Source organism: Ranitomeya variabilis, chromosome 4, assembly GCF_051348905.1.
Source record: "Ranitomeya variabilis isolate aRanVar5 chromosome 4, aRanVar5.hap1, whole genome shotgun sequence".
Taxonomy (NCBI): domain Eukaryota; kingdom Metazoa; phylum Chordata; class Amphibia; order Anura; family Dendrobatidae; genus Ranitomeya; species Ranitomeya variabilis.
In genome coordinates this window covers 524,994,448-525,014,282 of record NC_135235.1, presented here as the reverse complement: position 1 = coordinate 525,014,282, position 19,835 = coordinate 524,994,448, and the positions used below count along the sequence as shown (strand labels likewise).

The 19,835-nt window shown below is 43.0% G+C and overlaps 1 protein-coding gene across 1 annotated transcript in view; it reads right to left on the bottom strand.

Moving 5' to 3' along the window:
- SOCS7 (suppressor of cytokine signaling 7) overlaps positions 1-19,835 on the bottom strand; it is a 73,454-nt gene that overhangs the window by 35,431 nt on the left and 18,188 nt on the right. Inside the window, exons 2-3 of the mRNA XM_077252276.1 lie at positions 2,723-2,787; positions 2,535-2,639 (exon numbers count right to left, since the gene is read on the bottom strand). Of these exons, the coding sequence (XP_077108391.1) occupies positions 2,535-2,639; positions 2,723-2,787 (170 nt within the window). The remainder of the gene's footprint in view (positions 1-2,534; positions 2,640-2,722; positions 2,788-19,835) is intronic.

Genomic DNA, 19,835 nt, shown 5'->3' with positions numbered 1-19,835 from the left:
CACAGAGGGACCCCCCTGGATGTTGCCGCTGCTGCATCTTACCTAGGGAGGTGACCGCGAACTCCATGTCACCTCCCCCGCACACCCTAGAGGCCCACTAGCCCCAGCGGTGGCGCTTCGGGTCACCACACCAGCCGAGGCAGAGGGACCCCAGCTGCCTGAGTCGGACTGATTGGCCCCGGAATCCCACGATGATCTTCTTCTGGTGAGTCTGTAGGTCTCCCATCAAGGACAGGAAACCAACTGATGCGGGAGAGTGGTACCGCCTTTTTTATCTGTAGGTTTCCTGTCCTTGGTGGGCGGATCCCCTCTCTCCGTGGTGCCGTCATGGGCGACAGAGAAAATGTAAATATGTATATATATATATATATTTGTGGTGAGGTGTGTGTGTATGTGTGTGTGTGTGTGTGTGTGTATGTATATGTATGTATATATATATATATATATATATATATATATATATATATATATATATATATATATATATATATATATATATATATATATATATATATATATATATATATATATATACACATACATATACACACACACACACACACACACACTAACTATATATATATATATATATATATATATATATATATATATATATATATATATATATACATACATACATACATATACACACACACACACACACATACACACACACCTCACCACAAAAGTTCAAATCACCCCCCTTTGAAAATTGAAAACAAAAAAAATACACATTCGATATCGCTGCATTCAGAAATATCCAATGTAGTAAAATATAAAAGTAAATTAATCAGATTGGTAAAAAAAAAAAAAAAAAGGCCAAAATCATGTTTTTTTGGCTGCCACACCATTGCAATAAAATGCAATAACAGGCGATCAAAATATTATATCTACCCCAAAATGGTATCAATAAAAAGTCAGCTAAGGGTGCAAAAAAATAAACCCTCACCCAGCCTCAAATCCCAAAGAATGGAGAAGTTACAGGTGTGGGAAAATGGTGACAATTTTTTTCTTACAGATTTTAGCATTTAGTTATCATGTTAACCCCTTTCTGACATTGGCCGTAATAGTACGCCGATGTCGGGCCCCCTCCCTTTGATGTGGGCTTCAGCGCTGAGCCCACATTTTTTCCGCACGTGTCAGCTGTTTTGTCTCAATCTGCACATGCATCCATTTTCACGCTTTCACAAAATGTTGCTGGAGCCCAGCGCCCCCCCTCCGCCTCTGAACCTGCCGCACCGGGCTGGGATGAGAGCAAGATCACTGCCCTGCAGCGTCGGACCACCAGAAATATCACCTGACTCCTGCTGCCACCACGATAACTGTAGGTACATTCCGACTGACGCACCCCCGTTATCCAACCAACTTTTGGGGGGAAAAAGTGCATCTTAGTCGGAAAAATAGGGTATTTGTTTCCATACATTTACTGCAATACAATTCTCCACAATAAACACTTGTAAACTAAAAAATAGAGCCAATTCTCAATTTATTCTGTCATTTTCATTTTTAGCAGCATCAAATATATATATGAATTAGCTACTTTTGTTCAATTTACAATTTTGTTATAATGTTGCAAAACGATCTGGATAAGATGTATGAATGGGCAAACGAGGTTTAATGTAGATAAATGTAGAGTAATGCACCTATGACGGAGTAATCCTATAGCTGCATATACATTAGATGGGACCATACTTGGGACTACAGAACAGGAGAAGGACTTGGGTGTTCTGGTTACAAGTAAGCTGAGCAGCAGTACTCAATGTCAAGCAGCAGCCACAAAAGCAAACAAGATTTTAGGATGTATAAAAAGAGATACAATCCCATGATCCCAACGTATTGTTACCCCTTTATTAATCACTGGTGAGGCCACATCTAGAATATGGGATCTAGTTTTGTGCTCCACATTTTAAAAAGGAAATTCAGAAGTTAAGAGTCAGTTCAAAGGCAGGCAACGAGATTATTACAAGGGATGGAAGGCCTGTCATATGGTGAGAGGTTGGAAACGTTAGAAAAAAGCCTCTTCGGAGGAGATCTCATTTACATGTATAAATATATGTGTGGTCAGTACAAAGGATTGTCACATGACTTATTCCTTCCTAAGACCATACTGAGGACCGGGGCCACAAATTACTGGTAGAAGAAAGGCGATTCCGGCAGCTAAATAGGAAAGGGTTCTTTACAGTTAGTAAAAATGGCTAACACAAGAGGCGGTAATAGCAGACACTGACATTTTGAAAAAGGGCTGGATGATTTCCATGATACACATAACATTGTGGGTTATAGTTAAATTAGTGACAAAATGTACAATTGGTGGAGGAAGGTTGAACTTGATGGAGCGAGGAATTTTTTTTAACCTATGCAACTGTGTTGTTGAACAGTATCAGGCTTAAAAGACAGATGGAGCCATATAATTAGTTTCTAGGTGTTCATTCGGCTGCCAGGTTCCCTTTGACATAAAAACTAACAATAGGTAATTCTTGGATAACACATTCCCTTTAAAGTGGCATAAAAGACGACACCTGACAGGGCATTACCTAGAAGGCTTAGGCTCCTGCGAGGAGGTGGGGGTGGGGTAGGCGGGTGGGTAGAGCATGAACCTCGGTGTGATATGTCCACGTCCACAAGAGATACCGTTTCACCTGTCACAAAGAAAACCACATTAAACAATGTAATGGGAACACGCATAATCAGGGCGAAAGGATTTGCATTTTTAACCACTTACCGGTAAAGAGGGGACTGAAGGAGACCGGAGAGAAGGCACTTTGAGTTCTGGTCAAACGGGGCTTCCTGTATATATAAAAAAAAATAAATTGTCATTTCTATGGTAACCCAGATATCATATGAAAACAGGACAATACAGGATATATCATAACACAAGAATATTACTCGTCACCTAGCAGAGCAGACCATACAGATTCAAATAATCCTTGCCTGTGATTATGACAGAACTTAAAAGAGGGTTTTCCCCACAAAGTATATTTTAATTAATAGATCTTGGGAGTAAAAATTATTTCCACAATTGGATGTATGTGCTAAAAAAAAAAAAAAATACTGTGTCATGGTTGCATCTGACCATGCAGGAACATGGTATGAGGAAGCAAAAGAGTATACAGACAGGACAGCATGGGGACGCAGCTGATTCTTTCTATAAGGAAAACATGTTTTCAAACAGATAGGAAAATGTTTTACCTCACAGAAAGCAGCTGTGATCCCAAGCTGTCCTGTCTGTATACTATTTTGCTTCCTCCCCCGGCCAGGAGCTGTGGTATGATCAGACCATGTTCCTGTATGGTCAGACACGGCCATTACACAGTACACAGCAGGGGCACATTTATAAGATTATCTCAGCACAGGGGGGAAAAAAAAATAATTAACATCCAATTGTGGAACTAATTTTAATTTCAAGATATATTTATCAAAATATACTTTGTGGTATAACTCTACACATTTGACTAAGGTCCACTGAGCAGGATGATATTGCAGAGCTCAGCTGACAGGACGATATTGCAGAGCTCAGCTGACCATGAGAATCCCAGAGAGATGACTGTTGGGGGCATTAAGGATCCGGCTTATGCGATTTTGGACTGCTGATCTTTTTGTTGTCTAAAGCCTGCCATATTTATTAGGTAGCAGTCGGCTCTCCCATACACAGGAACTCTTGTTTGACCGTGAGTGGGATCTCCATGAGAGAGCGGTCATCGGACATGTCTGGTGACATCTTATCTCTGGGAGAACATACAATTATATAGAATGTCGGCCAAACCTGTTGATGTCGTTAGGGAGCTTAACTGTCAGGTGTCCCCCATGAGGCTGTCCAAACTAGACCGAGTCCTATGACAACTCTTGATGTCATATATACACTAATTTTTACTCGCTATTGTTTCACCATAGTATATACTGGTGTCAAGGTGAAAATATACTTTCTTATATACCTTTTGTACTTTTATATAACTTATACTGTGAAACAATAAGTTTTCCCTTGCTAATGCAAATGTAACTGTATTAAAGATGGCTGCCAGTGTTCATTCTTCACTTCAGTTTAGAATCTGAAAGGTTAAAGTTTCATTTCTTCTGAAAAGATAACTCAGGAATGTGAAGAAAGAAGTAACCACCGGGAGACGTTCTGACGAATCGGAGAGAGAGACTGGACACTAGATGTATACTGCATAAACCCCGCCTATTGCATTCCTTTTTAGTACCGTGTATTTGGAAAATAAAGTTCAGTTGCTGTGACAATTACACACGTGTGTGGATCCACGAGCATGCACTGAGATTGAACCAGCTACCTGTCTGACTCATTCTTACCCAGTACCACATGCTTATAGTTTAATTTGGAATGACTGGTGAATGAAGGTATATTGTCGTTATGACCCCGACAATTTGGAGCCCAACGGGGGGCGTGGACAGCGATCCGAGACCCTCTGGACCCATGCCTGGATGTCTGCGGATGATACCCGTAGTGGCTGACCTCGAGGACTGATCACCCTCCGCACACGGTAAGTGGCGATCATATACACTGTATGTGTCACACTTGCTAGTGTCTCAGCCGTTATTGGTTTGTCTGTGGTCTCCTTGGGTCTGGGGAGTGACCGGTCGAGTGGTGAGATCGAACGCGATCCTGTGCCACGCTCTGAACCAGCAACTGAGAGACGTCGCATCCGGCGCGTCCTCATGTACACCACACCTCCTCCACCGGTCATTGTACTCCGTTCAACCACCCTACCCATGACTATTGTCTAGTAGTGAAGTGGAGTGAAAGATTGAGCTAGTTGTAGATTGTGGGGCGGCTTAGAGGAAGGGATAGGAGACGCAGCCTCTGTGATATTGTACCAACTAGGTAATTTAAGACGTCCCGGAGGGGGACCACCTGTATTTCTGTGAAGGGCTCTCACTAGGAGACCGCCTCCCAACGGTTTGGAATATCGTGGCAGGATAGTCTGTTAATCACTGGTGCTCAGGTTAGGGACAGGAAATATTGAGCGCGAGGCTTTTTTTTCTTATACGTTGAGCGAGAGGCTCCGTGTTTTTAAAACACCAGTGTTGAAGATCGCTGCCAGTGGCCTACTGCAGGAGGACACAGTATTCTGTGAGTCATGTTGCGTATCTTAAAGCAGAAGAAGTCCGTGCCCCACAAGTTAGATGAGGATGCTGTGGAAGTCAGGGCAATAGTGGAGTCACGGGAGGGAAAGAAGGCAGTCAAGAATGTTGAAGAGATTGTATAAGCATGTAGGATTGCCCTCGTCAGGGGGTTTGCAGCCGGCTATGTAGCCCAATCTCATAGAAAATAAAAGGGGCATGTTGAAAGATAAAGGATTGTTAGAACAAGCGCAAGCTCATCTGCGAGTTGCGCGAAGCTTAAAGAACAAAGGATGAAAATAGGTTGATGGAGAGGGAGGATCAGACAATGTAGAACCCGTGTTTGGTTATAAAATGCCTTTGAACTGTGATTTTACAGATTGTAAAATGCCCGCCGTGCCACTGATGATGAAAATGCAGTCCCAGCCACCTGTAATGGCGGCAGGATGAGCTTTCCAGAAGCGTAGGTGTGTCCTGTTTGTGTTGTGCAGAATCCAACCTGGGTGGAGACCTGCCGCGTGTGTGTGTGTACGGGCTGTCCTTGGGGCTCCGCCCAGACCACGGAGGATCATAGGAAAGTTTTGTAGAAATTAAGTCTGAAAACTGCTGCAATTTGTGACTTTGTAGAAGATACGGAGCTTTTTATCAGTGCTGTGTAGGAGAGGGGAGGGGTGAGTGAATCCCTGCGCGACCTGCTCGAAATATTTCCCCTCGGTGCTGTGGGCTAGAGGGAAGGGGGGCCATGTATTGCATTCTAAGTTTTCTCTGTCCTTGGATTAGTACACGCTGAGAGATTTATGTTTAAAGCAATAAGTACTGTATGAAATTGGAAGTGAAATAGACCTGTGCCTAGTCTTAGAGGAAAACTTGTAAGTAATTGAAAGATTGGTAAAAGATTACCTGCTTATATATAGCAAATTGAAGATCAACAGGGGGGCTCCCTGTTGGATAATATGGTCCCTCCCTAGCTTCGTTATGTCAATTTTCAGATTAAGAGTTTGTTTTAATCGGTGTAAATGGCAGACCCCCCAGCCCGGAAAGGCTCCTACATCTCCTCTTCGTGTGCCCGTGAAACCTTCACACTTACAAGGCCAGACTTTCCAGGAATCTGAAGTTTGGTTCCCCTGTCATTCACGCTACTACATCACACTTCAGGAATCCCAGGTTCTTTTCTCAGTAGGGTATGGGGACATAATTACCCACCAGATAGGAGCCATAGTGAACCCAGCTAACTCTACCCTGTCACATAGAGGTTGTTTGGCCCAACAGATAGCTAACAAGGGAAGCCCAGTCATAGCCCAAGAGTGTCAGGCCTACCTTGCCACTTATGACCCCTTGCATCCAGGAGACGCTATGTCCATCCAAAGAGGGAATTTGCCCTGTGATATAGTGTTACACACTGCAGGCCCCGTATATGATTACAAGACACCCGAGCACTGCCGTACAGTATTGCAGACTGCCTTGCAGACAGAGCTCACCTATGCAGGACATGCTACAGGTGTGCTGACTCAGCTTCATGGAAACAAACAGAGATCTGTTGCTTATTACAGCGGCCGCCTGGATACGGTGGCAAGAGGAAGTTCCTCATGTGTTTGGGCTGTGTTGTCTGTCCAGCTGTTGCTACACAAATCTTCAGAGATTGTTTTGGATTACCCACTGATGGTCCACACCCCACACGATGTACATAGTATCCTTAACCAGGTACAACCTAGCCACATGTCCATGGCTGGACAGCTGCGACTTTGGTGTGCTATTCTCATGCCTACTAATGTGACTTTGAAAAGGTGCACTGTCCTGAACCCCGCTACTTTTCTCCTAGTTCCCCTGGATCCAAAGGGGGGAGGAATAGGTGACATGAGCAAGGACACTCTTTTTCTTTCTAGAATGGATCCAGAGGAACAAGCTTAGGTTTCCAAACCATATGATTGTCTAGAATTGATGTCTCAGGAAACGGCTGGTCTCTAGTGTGCCTATTCTAATGCTGATTTTGAGCTTTTTGTAGATGGATCCCGTCACCAAGATGACCGAGGATGCTACTGTACCAGATATGCTGTGGTCTCAGAACATGAGGTAATCAAGGCAGAGTCAATGCCAGCTCATATGTCTGCACAAGAAGCAGAGCTCAAGGCGCTCATAGAAGCGTGCAAACTAGCAGAAGGTAAGACTGTAAATATCTACACTGATTCTAGGTATGCTTTTGGCATTGCACACGGTTATGGGCCTATCTGGAGAGCCAGGGCTTTCCTGACAGCAAATGGCCACCCCTTTAAACATGCTGAGGCAGTCTAGCAACTTATGAATGCACTACAGTTTCCCACCCAAGCAGGCATCATAAAGGTAAAGGCACATACCAAAGGCACTGATGGACGGACAAAGGGTAACGCACTGGTAGACCAGGCTGCCAAGAAAGCAGCAAGCACTCCTGTAGCCTCTCAAGTACATCACCTAGACACCCCACCATCTCCACTTGTGTTGAAAGACATCTTAGCCCGGTTACAAGAACAGGCAAGTAAGGAGGAGAAAAATAGGTGGCAAAAGATAGGGGCTTGCTCTGATACAGTCACTGGACTATGGGGGAGGGGTGAAAAGGTCTGCCTACCACAGGTACTGTACCCAATGATGGCACAGGTTCTGCACGGGAATGTGCACCACTCGAAGACAGCCATGTGTGACACCCTACAGAAACAATGGATTGCCCCCGGGGTTTTCCACCTGCGCAGAAAGGCAGGTACAGAGCTGCATGATATGTGCCACACATAATCAGGGTAGGACAGTGAAAACCCCATCCAAACACACTCCCCGGCCCCTTTAACCAATTCCAGAGACTGCAGATTGATTAAATTCAGTTGCCTAGGGTAGGGACGTATGAGTATGTGTTGGTCTGCATTGATTTATTTTCAGGTTGGCCAGAAGCCTACCCAGTTGCCAAAGCTACGGCTAACACAACGGCGAAGAAACTGATGGCTGAGATCATATGCAGGTATGGAGTTCCTGAAGTCATTGAAAGCGATCAGGGTTCCCATTTTACTGGAGAGATCATGTCAGAGGTAATGGCAGCACTGGGGGTAAGTCAAGCAGTGCATACTCCATCCGCAGAACAGTGGAAAAGTGGAGAGACTAAATGGAATTCTTAAGCTTAAAATCCAGAAGGCAATAGCAGAGACTGGTAAACCATGGACAGAATGCCTTCCTCTAGCTTTGTTTTCAGTAAGATATACCCCAAACAGGAAGACAGCACTGTCACCGTATGAGAATCTGTTTGGCAGGGGCCCCAATCTTGAATGTTTCTTTCCACAACAGTTGCAACTCAAGTACCAGGACTTGACTAGCTATGTGCAGGCCTTACATGGACACCTTGCCAAAGTGCATTTAACTGTCTTCAGTTCTCTTCCAGACCCAGACAAGGTTCCTGGACACCATCCCTTTGTGCCAGGAGACCTGGTGTATGTGAAAAAGTTTGTGTGCAGAGATTGTCTCCAGCCGAGATTTGAAGGACCCCACACGGTGATCCTGGTCACCCCCACTGCAGTAAAACTTGAAGGAAAGAGCACCTGGATCCACGCCTCATATTGTAAAGAGACCGAACCAGTGTTTAGTCACAGTAGTGACTGAAGGGAAATGTTGCTGTTGTTTTTGACCTTGGGACTGGGGGCCATCCTCGCCCCTACCTCTTCGGCCCCTATTGTAAATAAGAATTCTGGCCCCACTATTCTCTGGGTAAACCTGACAGCCCTGGTGAATATCTGGCAATTTGATTTCTGTGATGTAGTCAAGTGCCTTGAGACTGAACGGGTGGTAGAGGGAATCATCCAGTTTTATACGGGAGATGATTGGGGATATAAACCTAGCGAAGCCATGTTCCCCAAGGATGGGACGGTAGGAGTCTTTGTGAGAGAATGCATCTAATAGCCCTTCTGCAACCACCTAGAGGCTGTAAATGGGGTAGAAGCTGTCACCCCCTCCTCCTGAATCTTGAAAACCCCCAATCTGCTGATCTGCAGACGTTCGTATTGGGAAGGCATTATAATTATGTATTTAGTGCTGGACCCTATGGGTATTTAGGCCATATACAGCTCCAGGATATTAGCTCTAGACCAACCAAGGCCCCTGTTACCAGTACACCTAAAACAGGCCCAGGTGAGCGTTTGCGAAATGTAGTTAATGAAGTGATCCCCATTCCAGGTCTCAGTTGGCAAGAGGTTTTCTCCATAGAAACACAAACAGCCCCAAGGAAAAACCTATGGTTAGAATGGGTGAGATACAATGTAAGAGTCCAGAATATCTCTGTAGGATGTATTGCTTGTGCTGCTGCGAATACACACCTATACACACATGCATTGCTTTTTCCTGATGACAACACCACTGCCTGTGTCATTAATCTGTTGAAAGGTTTGAAGCCCACTGATTGCCCAGATTATGTCCCACTAATTCATAAGGAACCCAGACTAAAGGTCCCAGGAGAAGTAACCGTATTAGCTGACAATTACACCTGTTATAATTCCCACGACACCACAGGTACACCAGTAGGCATCTTCGAGACAGGTTTCTGCAAGGAGAACAGTTCCCTAGATACTGACTTGCTAATCAAACATACACATTATATGTATGACATTTATTGGTTATGTGGGGATGGTAAGCTCCGTCCTAGGTTGCCTAATGCCTGGATAGGCCAATGCACCCTTGTTAAACTAGCCATGCAGTTCAAGATTTTACCTTGGGATCCAAAGATACCTGATGAACCTACCAGAAAGAGGAGAAGTCTTGATTAGCTCCATATGAGTTATGAAGAAGATCCACTAGTATATATTGATGCCATTGGAGTGCCAAGGGGGGTGCCTGACCAGTTTAAAGCCCAGAACCAGATTTATGCCGGCTTTGCTTCTATAATCCCACAGGTGCAGATTAATAAAAATGTTGAATGGATCAATTATATATATTACAGGGAACAAAGGTTCGTCAATTTTAGCCAAGATGCCTTTCAGGATATAGTTGAGGGTTTGGGCCCTAACACTTGTATGACCAGTGCTGCAACCCGACCTAAGAGAATTACACTGAATCCTGTCCAGACAAGATCACATGTAGTGACATAAGAAGCTGACACAGGATTGTGGTTGGCGGATAGTGGGGACATTAACTTTTAGGAGTAGGCTGACAGTAATCCTTTTGGGAAGGAGCTGTAGACCAGCATGTCATGTCACGCCCCCACCACCAGAGAACCAACCACATCAGGTAGGGTAAGACAGATACAGGAGTATTATCCCTGGAGGCCCTCTGACTAGCTAGCTACGCAAAAACAATTGGCTGACCCTGAGAACCAAACTTTCCCATTTTTCAGATAAAGACAATATGATGGACGTATAAGTGCACCTAGGCAGGCCTAGGTAGTTAGTGAGCGCAAAAATAGGTGACGTGCTAGGACGCAAATTAAGATTTTCTACAGATGTGACAAAGGAGAGAGTGTAGAGCTATACTTTGGACGGTTATAGCTGAAATGGGAAGACATGGAGTACAGTCCCATAAACCCACTTGATGTTAGAGTATTGGTAAATACATTCATTGACGGTATGACCAAAGACTTACGAGATGAAATATAGACAGCCAGACCTGAATGGCGAAATGTAGATCCGAAAGACCTGAAGGTTTCTAAAGAAGTTGAACAAATTAGGACAATAAAACGACGTGTCATGTATGCTGGAGCAGACACATCTTTCTTCTCCAGTTGGTTAGGTGGGATCAAGGGATTCCTTCAATAAGTTTGTTTGGTACTGATTGCCCTCCTTATAGTTGGATCGATAATTCTCTGTTGTGTTATTCCCTTGTATAAAAAGGTTATTGCCAAAGCAACTCCGACTGGCGCCTTCCTCAATCAAGAAATAGATCCACCAGAGTACAATGGTACTGATCCAGGGGAGATCCCGAAGTATATTCCTCTCAAGAGAATAGACAAAAAACCCCATTCTCAGATGATGCCAAGAGATTTAGTTTAGGGACAGTGGGAGAACTCCATGTGAGGTTAGTGAAGGGTTCAGCTGCCTGGAGGCCTCTCGCTAGGGGAGAGTTTCTGAGGCGTCTGGATGAAGAAATCCACCTCCCCTTTTCCCATCACATGGACAGTCTCGAAGGATCTTTCTTTAAGGGAAAAACGTAGTGTTTAGGGGGGATTGTCAAGGTGAAAATATATTTTCTTATATACCTTTTGTACTTTTATATAACTTATACTGTGAAACAATAAGTTTTCCCTTGCTAATGCAAATGTAACTGTATTAAAGATGGCTGCCAGTGTTCATTCTTCACTTCAGAATCTGAAAGGTTAAAGTTTCATTTCTTCTGAAAAGATAACTCAGGAATGTGAAGAAAGAAGTAACCACCGGGAGATGTTCTGACGAATCGGAGAGAGAGACTGGACACTAGATGTATACTGCATAAACCCCGCCTATTGCATTCCTTTTTAGTACCGTTTATTTGGAAAATAAAGCTCAGTTGCTGTGACGGTTACACACATGTGTGTGGATCCACGAGCATGCACTGAGATTGAACCAGCTACCTGTCTGACTCATTCTTACCCGGTACCACATGCTTATAGTTTAATTTGGAATGACTGGTGAATGAGGGTATATTGTCGTTACGACCCCGACACTGGTATAACGCAGCCAGTCAATATTGGAAGGTGTTAGTCACAGCTCATAACACTACAGATCACTTTCCAGGTTGTAAACTTGATGTATATAGATCAATGAAGAATATGAGGATTTTCCATGAACTTCCAGTCATTGAAGTAAATACTAATTGTGGCCCATGGCGTGATTTTATGCCAAGCAGCCCTCACCACTTGAGGACTCAAAACTCAATTGCATTAACCAAAATACCATGTGTCGGTCCAGTGCTTTTTGTTTGTTTTTAATTAACCCTCTCCATCGCTCAAAATTACTTTTCTCCAACTTATCATAACTATAGAGAAAAACACAGAAAGCCTGTAGAGCAATGTGATGCCACCTCCACTGTGTGCAGACAGAGGATCCGAAGGAGGGCCTGGCACCCTGTCACAAATCATGCAAGAAAATACAGAGTTCCCATGGCAAAGAAACTCAAAAATATCAAGTTGCAGCAGTCATAACACAAATGACATACTCCAAGCGTCTCCCCGTCTCAGAGCATGCCGTATATCCACCTGTACGTGGCTCTACCTGGTCATGGGATGACACGTTGTGTACAGATTTTACAATCTGGTGCTTTCCTATGTCACAGCAGCCATAGAAAATAATTCTTGTTACCACTAAAGCACAGATCTTAAATAGCAGCTCGGCCTGCAGTTATCACCACCCAAGCCCCAGACGTTCATATGTGGATGTCCATGCTGCATTACGTCACGTCTTGCCTTGCCTAAACCAGAATAAACCATCAACTATCATTCTGTGCCCGTAGAACACCTCCTTCAACATGTAGAACTGGCCAGCAAAAATGAGCGATTATGCCTAGCACATGATTAGCCTGCTTCAATAACGCAGACAGACATCAGCATGGTCATTATTAGTCGAAATATGATGCCATCACATGGCAGGAGTGGCCTGTGACCACCCCTGCCGGGACAGAGGGAGGACAAAGCTCTTACCGACAGGGCAGATCAATGTGTAAGGTAATGAATACATATTAAGAACCCATTTTACAAAATAAAATCATTTGCGGCCACAGGAATCAGATTTTGTCAGGCATGTGATCGCTACAGCATCACATGGCCGTGTGGCCAGAAGAAGAAACATGCAGACTGGCAGGGATCATGAGCCAATTGTGGGAATGAATTGGTGAGGGATTGATAAGACATGTATGCTATGCTTTCTTTTATAATGGCACATGCTTGACAGTTTATGAAAAGATATATATTTTTTAGGGGGTAGATAACTCCTTAAAACTTAAATTTTCCTTCGTGTAAGTTGTGAGGGAGCCGACCATGACACCAGAGATTCCTAGTGCAACAGTATTAGTTTTCCTGGAGTGTACTCTAAAAACGTCGAGAGACTTTCCATGTTAATAGGCAAACCTCCCCTTATCCCAGCGACTTGTGTGTCAGATGTGCTGCTGCGGGGCTTATCTACCATACATGCAGAAGCAGAGCACAATCTTGGGTCATCACACTTTGCTCACCAAGTCTAGTGTTGAGGCTACTTCAAATACCTCATAGTGGCCATGGTGCTGACACATTGACAGTGTGGCAGCCAGCGAGCTCAGTGCCTCTAACCACTTAGACGGAATTCTCAGCTCACAACTCTACTGATTGGCTACTGAGCTGGCAAAGTGACGTTAGTGCTGTGGGCTGTCACACATCAGTAGCGGAAAGAGAGCGCTTGACCCAATAAGGGTGAGTAACAGTGTGGTTGTAATATATGTGTTGGGGTGCCACTGGTCAAAATAGCTGTTATTGTGAACAGTTAAAAAAATATATATTTTTGTTTTCCATTACATCTTAGAAATTACAAAACAGAAAATGGGGCTATACACAAAAGTTTGGGGACCCTGATGGTTAGTACCTAGTAGCACCCGTTTTTGCGTATATCACAGCTTGCAAATGATTTTTGTAGCCAGCCAAGAGTCTCAATTCTTGTTTAAGGGATTTTCATCCATTCTTCCTTGAGAAATGTTTCCAGTTCTGACCTTCCTGTGTCTTCTTGCACACGTTTATTTTGAGGTCTAGCCGCAGATTTTCAATGATGTTCACATCAGGAGACCGAGGGCCATTGTAAAACCTTCAGCTTGTGCCTTTTTAAGTAGTCTATTGTGGATTTTGAAGTGTGTTTAGTATCATTATCCATTTGTCGAAGCCATCCTTTTTTCAACTTCAGCTTTTTTTTCATAGATGGCGTTGCGTTTGCATCAAGACTTTGTTGAAATTGCATTGAATCTATTTTTCCCCCTCTACCCATGAAATGTTCCCCTTAACATTGACTGCAACACAACCTCAAAGCATGATTAATCCACCCCCATACTTAATGGTTGGCAAGATGTTTTTTTTCCTGAAAAATTCTGTGCCCTTTTTTCTCCACATACCTTTGACCAGTGTGGCCAAAGAGTTCTATTTTAATCTCATCGGTCCACCGGACTTGTTTCCAAGATGCATCAGACTTGTTTAGATGTTCTTTTGCATACTTCTGACACTGAATTTTATGGTGAGAATTAGTGATGAGCGAATATACTCGTTACTCGAGATTTCTCGTGCATGCTCGGGGGTCCTCCGAGTATTTTTTAGTGCTCGGAGATTTAGTTTTTCTTGCCGCAGCTGAATGTTTTACATCTGTTAGCCAGCATAAGTACATGTAGGGGTTGCCTGGTTGCTAGGGCATCACCACATGTATTTATGCTGGCGAACAGTTGTAAACCATTCAGCTGCGGCAAGAAAAACAATCTCCGAGCACTAAAAAATACTCGGGAGGACCCCTGAGCATGCTCGAGAAATCTCGAGTAACGAGTATATTCGCTCATCACTAGTGAGAATACAAGAAAGGTTTTCTTATGGTAACTTTTCCATAAAGGCCATATTTGTGCAGGTATCTCTTAACAGTAGAACAATGTACAACTCCCAAGTCTGCTAAATCTTTATGAAGGTCTTTTGCAGTCAAGTAGGGGTTCTGATTCGCCTCTTTACCAATACCAATCCGATCCTACCTGACCTCCACTGTTCCTGTTAACTGCCATGTCTTGATGACATTTTGAACTGAGGAAAGGGCAACTTGCAAACGCTTTGCCATCTTATAGCCTTCTCCTGCTTTGTGGGCCTCCACCATTTTCAGAGTTCTAGGCAGCTGCTTAGAATATCCTATGGCTGCTGTTTTTTGGTACAAGGTTAGGAGGCTGGGTTTTTATAAAGCTGAGAAATTTGCATCACCTGCCCATTCCCAACGACGATAGTGAACAAGACATAACCCTAACAGTCTAGTTAATGTCTGAAACCTTGATCATAGTTATTGGCGCATACAAATCTCCAAGGGTGCCAAAACTTCTACCTAATTCCCTTTTTTTATTTTAAAATTATATATTTACAGCTCTGGCAAAAATTAAGAGACCACTGCAAAATTTTCAGTTTGTCTGATTTTTCTCTTTATAGGTATATTTTTTAGTAAAATGTTCTTTTATTCTATAAACTACTGACAACATGTCTCCGAAGTTCCAAGCAATACATTTTGTATTTATTTTCTGAAAATGAGAAATGGTCAAAATAAAAAAATGCATTGCTTGCAGATCTCACATAATGCAAAAAAAAAAAAAAAAAAAAAAACAACCCGAACAAGTTCATAATCATTTAGAAACAATACTAATGTTTTAAACTCAGGAAGAGTTCAGAAATCAATATTTTGTGGAATAACCATGATTTTTAATCACAGCTTTTATGCGTCTTGGCATGCTTTCCACCAGTTTTTCACACTGCTTTTGGGTGACCTTATGCCTCTCCTGGTACAAAAATTTAAGCAGTTCTTTCTTTGATGGCTTGTGACTATCCATCTTCTTCTTTATATTCCAGAGGTTTTCAGTGGGTCTGTAGATTGGGCTGCCCATGACAGGGTTTTGATGTGGTGGTCCTTCATACACACCTTGATTGACCTAGATGAGTGGCATGGCGCATTGTCTTGCTGGAAAAAACAGTCCTCAGAGTTGGGGAACATTGCCTGAGCAGAAGGAAACAACTGTTTTTCCAGGATAACCTTGTAAGGGGCTTGATTTATATGTCCTTCGCAAAGAACAACCTGCCCAATTCCAGCTAAAGCGTCCTCATATTCATCACCGATCCTCCACCAAATCTCACAGTAGGTGCAAGACACTGGCTTGTACGCCTCTCCAGGTCTCCATCTAACCATTATATGACCAGATATTGGGCAAAACATTTGGCAAAAATAATTACGGTAATCCTAATTGACCTAAAACGTTAGCGTTTTTCTGATTCCATGTCAGATATTGAGAAAAACACGCACGTGTCATTTTATGTTGTGTATGAAAACTTCTAGTTTCAATTGAATATGCAAAAATAAAAAAAATCTTCAAAGGAGAGGTTCTTTAACTATGTAATAGGCACTTAAATGTCCTGCGGCTTGGAGGGGGTCCTAGGCATGAGATCCCCATTTATCCCTCAAAACAATGGTCTTAAGCGTGTGAACAAAGCTGTGTACGGGCACAATAGCTTTGAGAATGCAAAAAATGGAGTAAGGGTTCACTGATTTACTATTGAGCTCATACATCAAGTTGGTGCCCACGATAGGCATTATCCTTACCACTGTCCTTCTGGCACTGCACTGGTGCCTAATATAGGCTTTATACAGTGCCTTGTGAAAGCATTCAGCTCCCTGGAACTTTTCCACCTTTTCCCACATATCATGCTTCAAACATAAAGATACCAAATGTACATTTTTGGTGAATAATCAACAAGTGGAACACAATTATGAAGTTGAATGAAATTTATTGGTTATTTTAAATTTTTGTGGAAATTAAACTGAAAAGTGGGGCGTGCAATATTATTCGGCCCCTTTAAGGTAATACTTTGCTGCGCCACCTTTTGCTGCGATTACAGCTGCAAGTCGCTTGGGGTATGTCTCTATCAGTTTTGTACATCGAGAGACTGAAATTCTTGCCCTTTCTTCCTTGGCAAACAGCTGGAGCTCAGTGAGGTTTGATGGAGATCGTTTGTGTACAGCAGTCTTCAGCTCTTTCCACAGATTCTCGATTGGATTGAAGCCTGGACTTTTACTTGGCCATTCTAACACCTGGATACGTTTATTTGTGAACCACTCCATTGTAGATTTTGCTTTATGTTTGGGATCATTATCTTTTTGGAAGACAAATCTCCGTCCCAGTCTCAGGTCATTTGCGGACACCAACAGGTTTTCTTCAAGAATGGTCCTGTGTTTGGCTCCATCCATCTTCTCATCAATTTTAACCATTTTCCTTGTCCCTGCTGATGAAAAGCAGGCCCAAACCATGATGCTGCCACCAACATGTTTGACAGTGGGGATGGTGTGTTCAGGGTGATGAGCTGTGTTGTCTTTATGCCAAACATATCGTTTGGCATTGTTGCCAAAAAGTTTGATTTTGGTTTCATCTGACCAGAGCACCTTCTTCCACATGTTTGGTGTGTTTCCCAGGTGGATTGTTGCAAACTTTAAACACTTTTTATGGTAATCTTTGAGAAATGGCTTTCTTCTTGCCACGCTTCCATAAAGGCCAGATTTGTGCAGTGTACGACCGATTGTTGTCCTATGGACAGACTGTCCCACCTCAGCTGTAGATCTCTGCAGTTCATCCAGAGTGATCATGGGCCTCTTGGCTGCATCTCTGATCAGTCTTCTCCTTGTTTGAGATCAAAGTTTAGAGGGACGGTCGGGTCTTGGTAGATTTGCAGGGGTATGATACTCCTTCCATTTCAATATGATCGCTTGCACAGTGCTCCTTGGGATGTTTAAAGTTTTGGAAACCATTTTGTATCCAAATCCGGCTTTAAACTTCTCCACAACAGTATCACGGACCTGCCTGTTGTGTTCCTTGGTCTTCATGATGCTCTCTGTGCTTCAAACAGAACCCTGAGACTATCACAGAGTAGGTGCATTTATACGGAGACTTGATTACACAGGTGGATTATATTTATCATCATTAGGCATTTAGGACAACATTGGATCATTCAGAGATCCACAATGAACTTCTGGAGTGAGTTTGCTGCATTGAAAGTAAAGGGGCAGAATAATATTGCACGCCCAATTTTCAGTTTGTGAATTTCCACAAAAATTTTAAATTACCAATAAATTTAGTTCAATCTCACAATTGTGTTCCACTTGTTGTTGATTCTTCACCAAAAATGTACATTTGGTATCTTTATGTTTGAAGCATGATATGTGGGAAAAGGTTGAAAAGTTCTTACCACTGTCATCCTCCCACTACGCTGGTGCCTACTATAGGCTTTATACTTACCAATGTCCTCCTCGCACTATGCTGTGACTACTATAGGCTTTCATCAGACAATTGTTTCAAGCAATGGGTTGGCAACCTCAGGACCCCAAATCTTCAGGGCTTTTAAGGGCCTATCACGGACTCTACAAGGGATGACGCACTGTTTTTTGTGAGTCTTAAAGAAGACGATTACTTAGTATTGCAATGATAGATTGTAGTGCAGCGGGGTTGGTGCAGTGTGATAGACAGGCAGAGATCACAGTAAGTTCAACATAAACAAGGTCTTTATTCTCAGACTCACATACAGGAGTGATATCCTCCGGATCGCAGCCGGGTCTCCACAAATACAGTCCGTGATCAAAACCCCTTGCCGTGGGCAATGACACCGCCGTGTTTTTTGGGTGCGTCAGCCTCCTTGAAGTCCCTGGCTCTGTGTTAGGTCCACACAGACCTGGGTGCACAGAGCTTTCTGCTCTGCAGCTTGAAAACTCCAAACTGACCAAACCAAGACAAAACTGACAGAATTAAATGGAATCGTGACTATAGAGCCATTTCTAAAACCCAGAGTGGAGAGAGGGATTCTCCCCACTACCAAACCCGCAAATCCCTCTAAAAATAAAAGCCCTTGACGGGTTTTCCTAAAAATCTGACTGGGTCAACTACTTGGACCCAATCCACACTTATTTGGACTTGTGATTCACAGGCGTTCTGCTTTGAACACAAGGGGCTCCAGCGGGTCTAATAGGACCCTGTCTGCATCCTGGGGGACACACATTGACCCTCGCATATGATCCCCCTCACAGGATATATAACTGAGGTCTCTAATAAAGCTCATCAACTTTGACTATAATAAAGCTCCTCTAACCAAATGATGTGCTACTATACAGCATTTCCTTACCAGTCACAAGACAGGATGCGGCACAAAACCACAAGTAAAATACACTGTGTGCAGAATTATTAGGCAAGTTGTATTTTGATCATATGATACTTTTTAGGCCGGCGTCACACTCAGCGTAAGACAATACGGTCCGTTTTTTACGGCCGTAATATGGAGAAATGTTCCCAAAATAGTGGTCCGTATGTCATCCGTAGGCAGGGTGTGTCAGCGTATTTTGCGCATGGCATCCTCCGTATGTAATCCGTATGGCATCCGTACTGCAATATTTTCTCGCAGGCTTGCAAAACCGACATCTAATGGATTTATGTGCTCAAATGTTCGGTAAAACATATATACAGTATATATATATATAAATATCAAAGAAGAGGCAGCACTCCATTTCTTCCAAAAAGTATAGGATTTATTCAAATCCACATGTCAGTGCGACATTTCAGCTCTACTGAGCTTTTCTCAAGCAGTGGATATAGCTTCCTTAGTGCGTATGTATGTATGTATGTATGTATGTATGTATGTATGTATGTATGTATGTATGTATGTATGTATGTATGTATGTATGTATGTATGTATGTATATATATATATATATATATATATATATATATATAGTACTCAGCCATCCTTAATTACAGCCGTTTGTGTTAAGTTATATACTTAAATATATCTAATAAAGTGCATCTGTGCATTATATGTGTAAACAGTTTATGGGCCATGCCGTTCTTACCGCCACAGGAGCTTGTTAGTGATGGAGGACACCATTAGATCTGTCGGCGTTCATAGACATCTATTGCGCATGTCCGTTACGTCATATTGCTTGGTTGAACTGCAGGTCAATGGTTGAATTCGGCGCATGCGCAGTAGCGCTAGAATTCGCCATCTTTTTGGTGGCATAGTTCCTTTAGTGCTATACGTGTATATGCGCAGGCGAAAGGGGCGTATTAATGCGC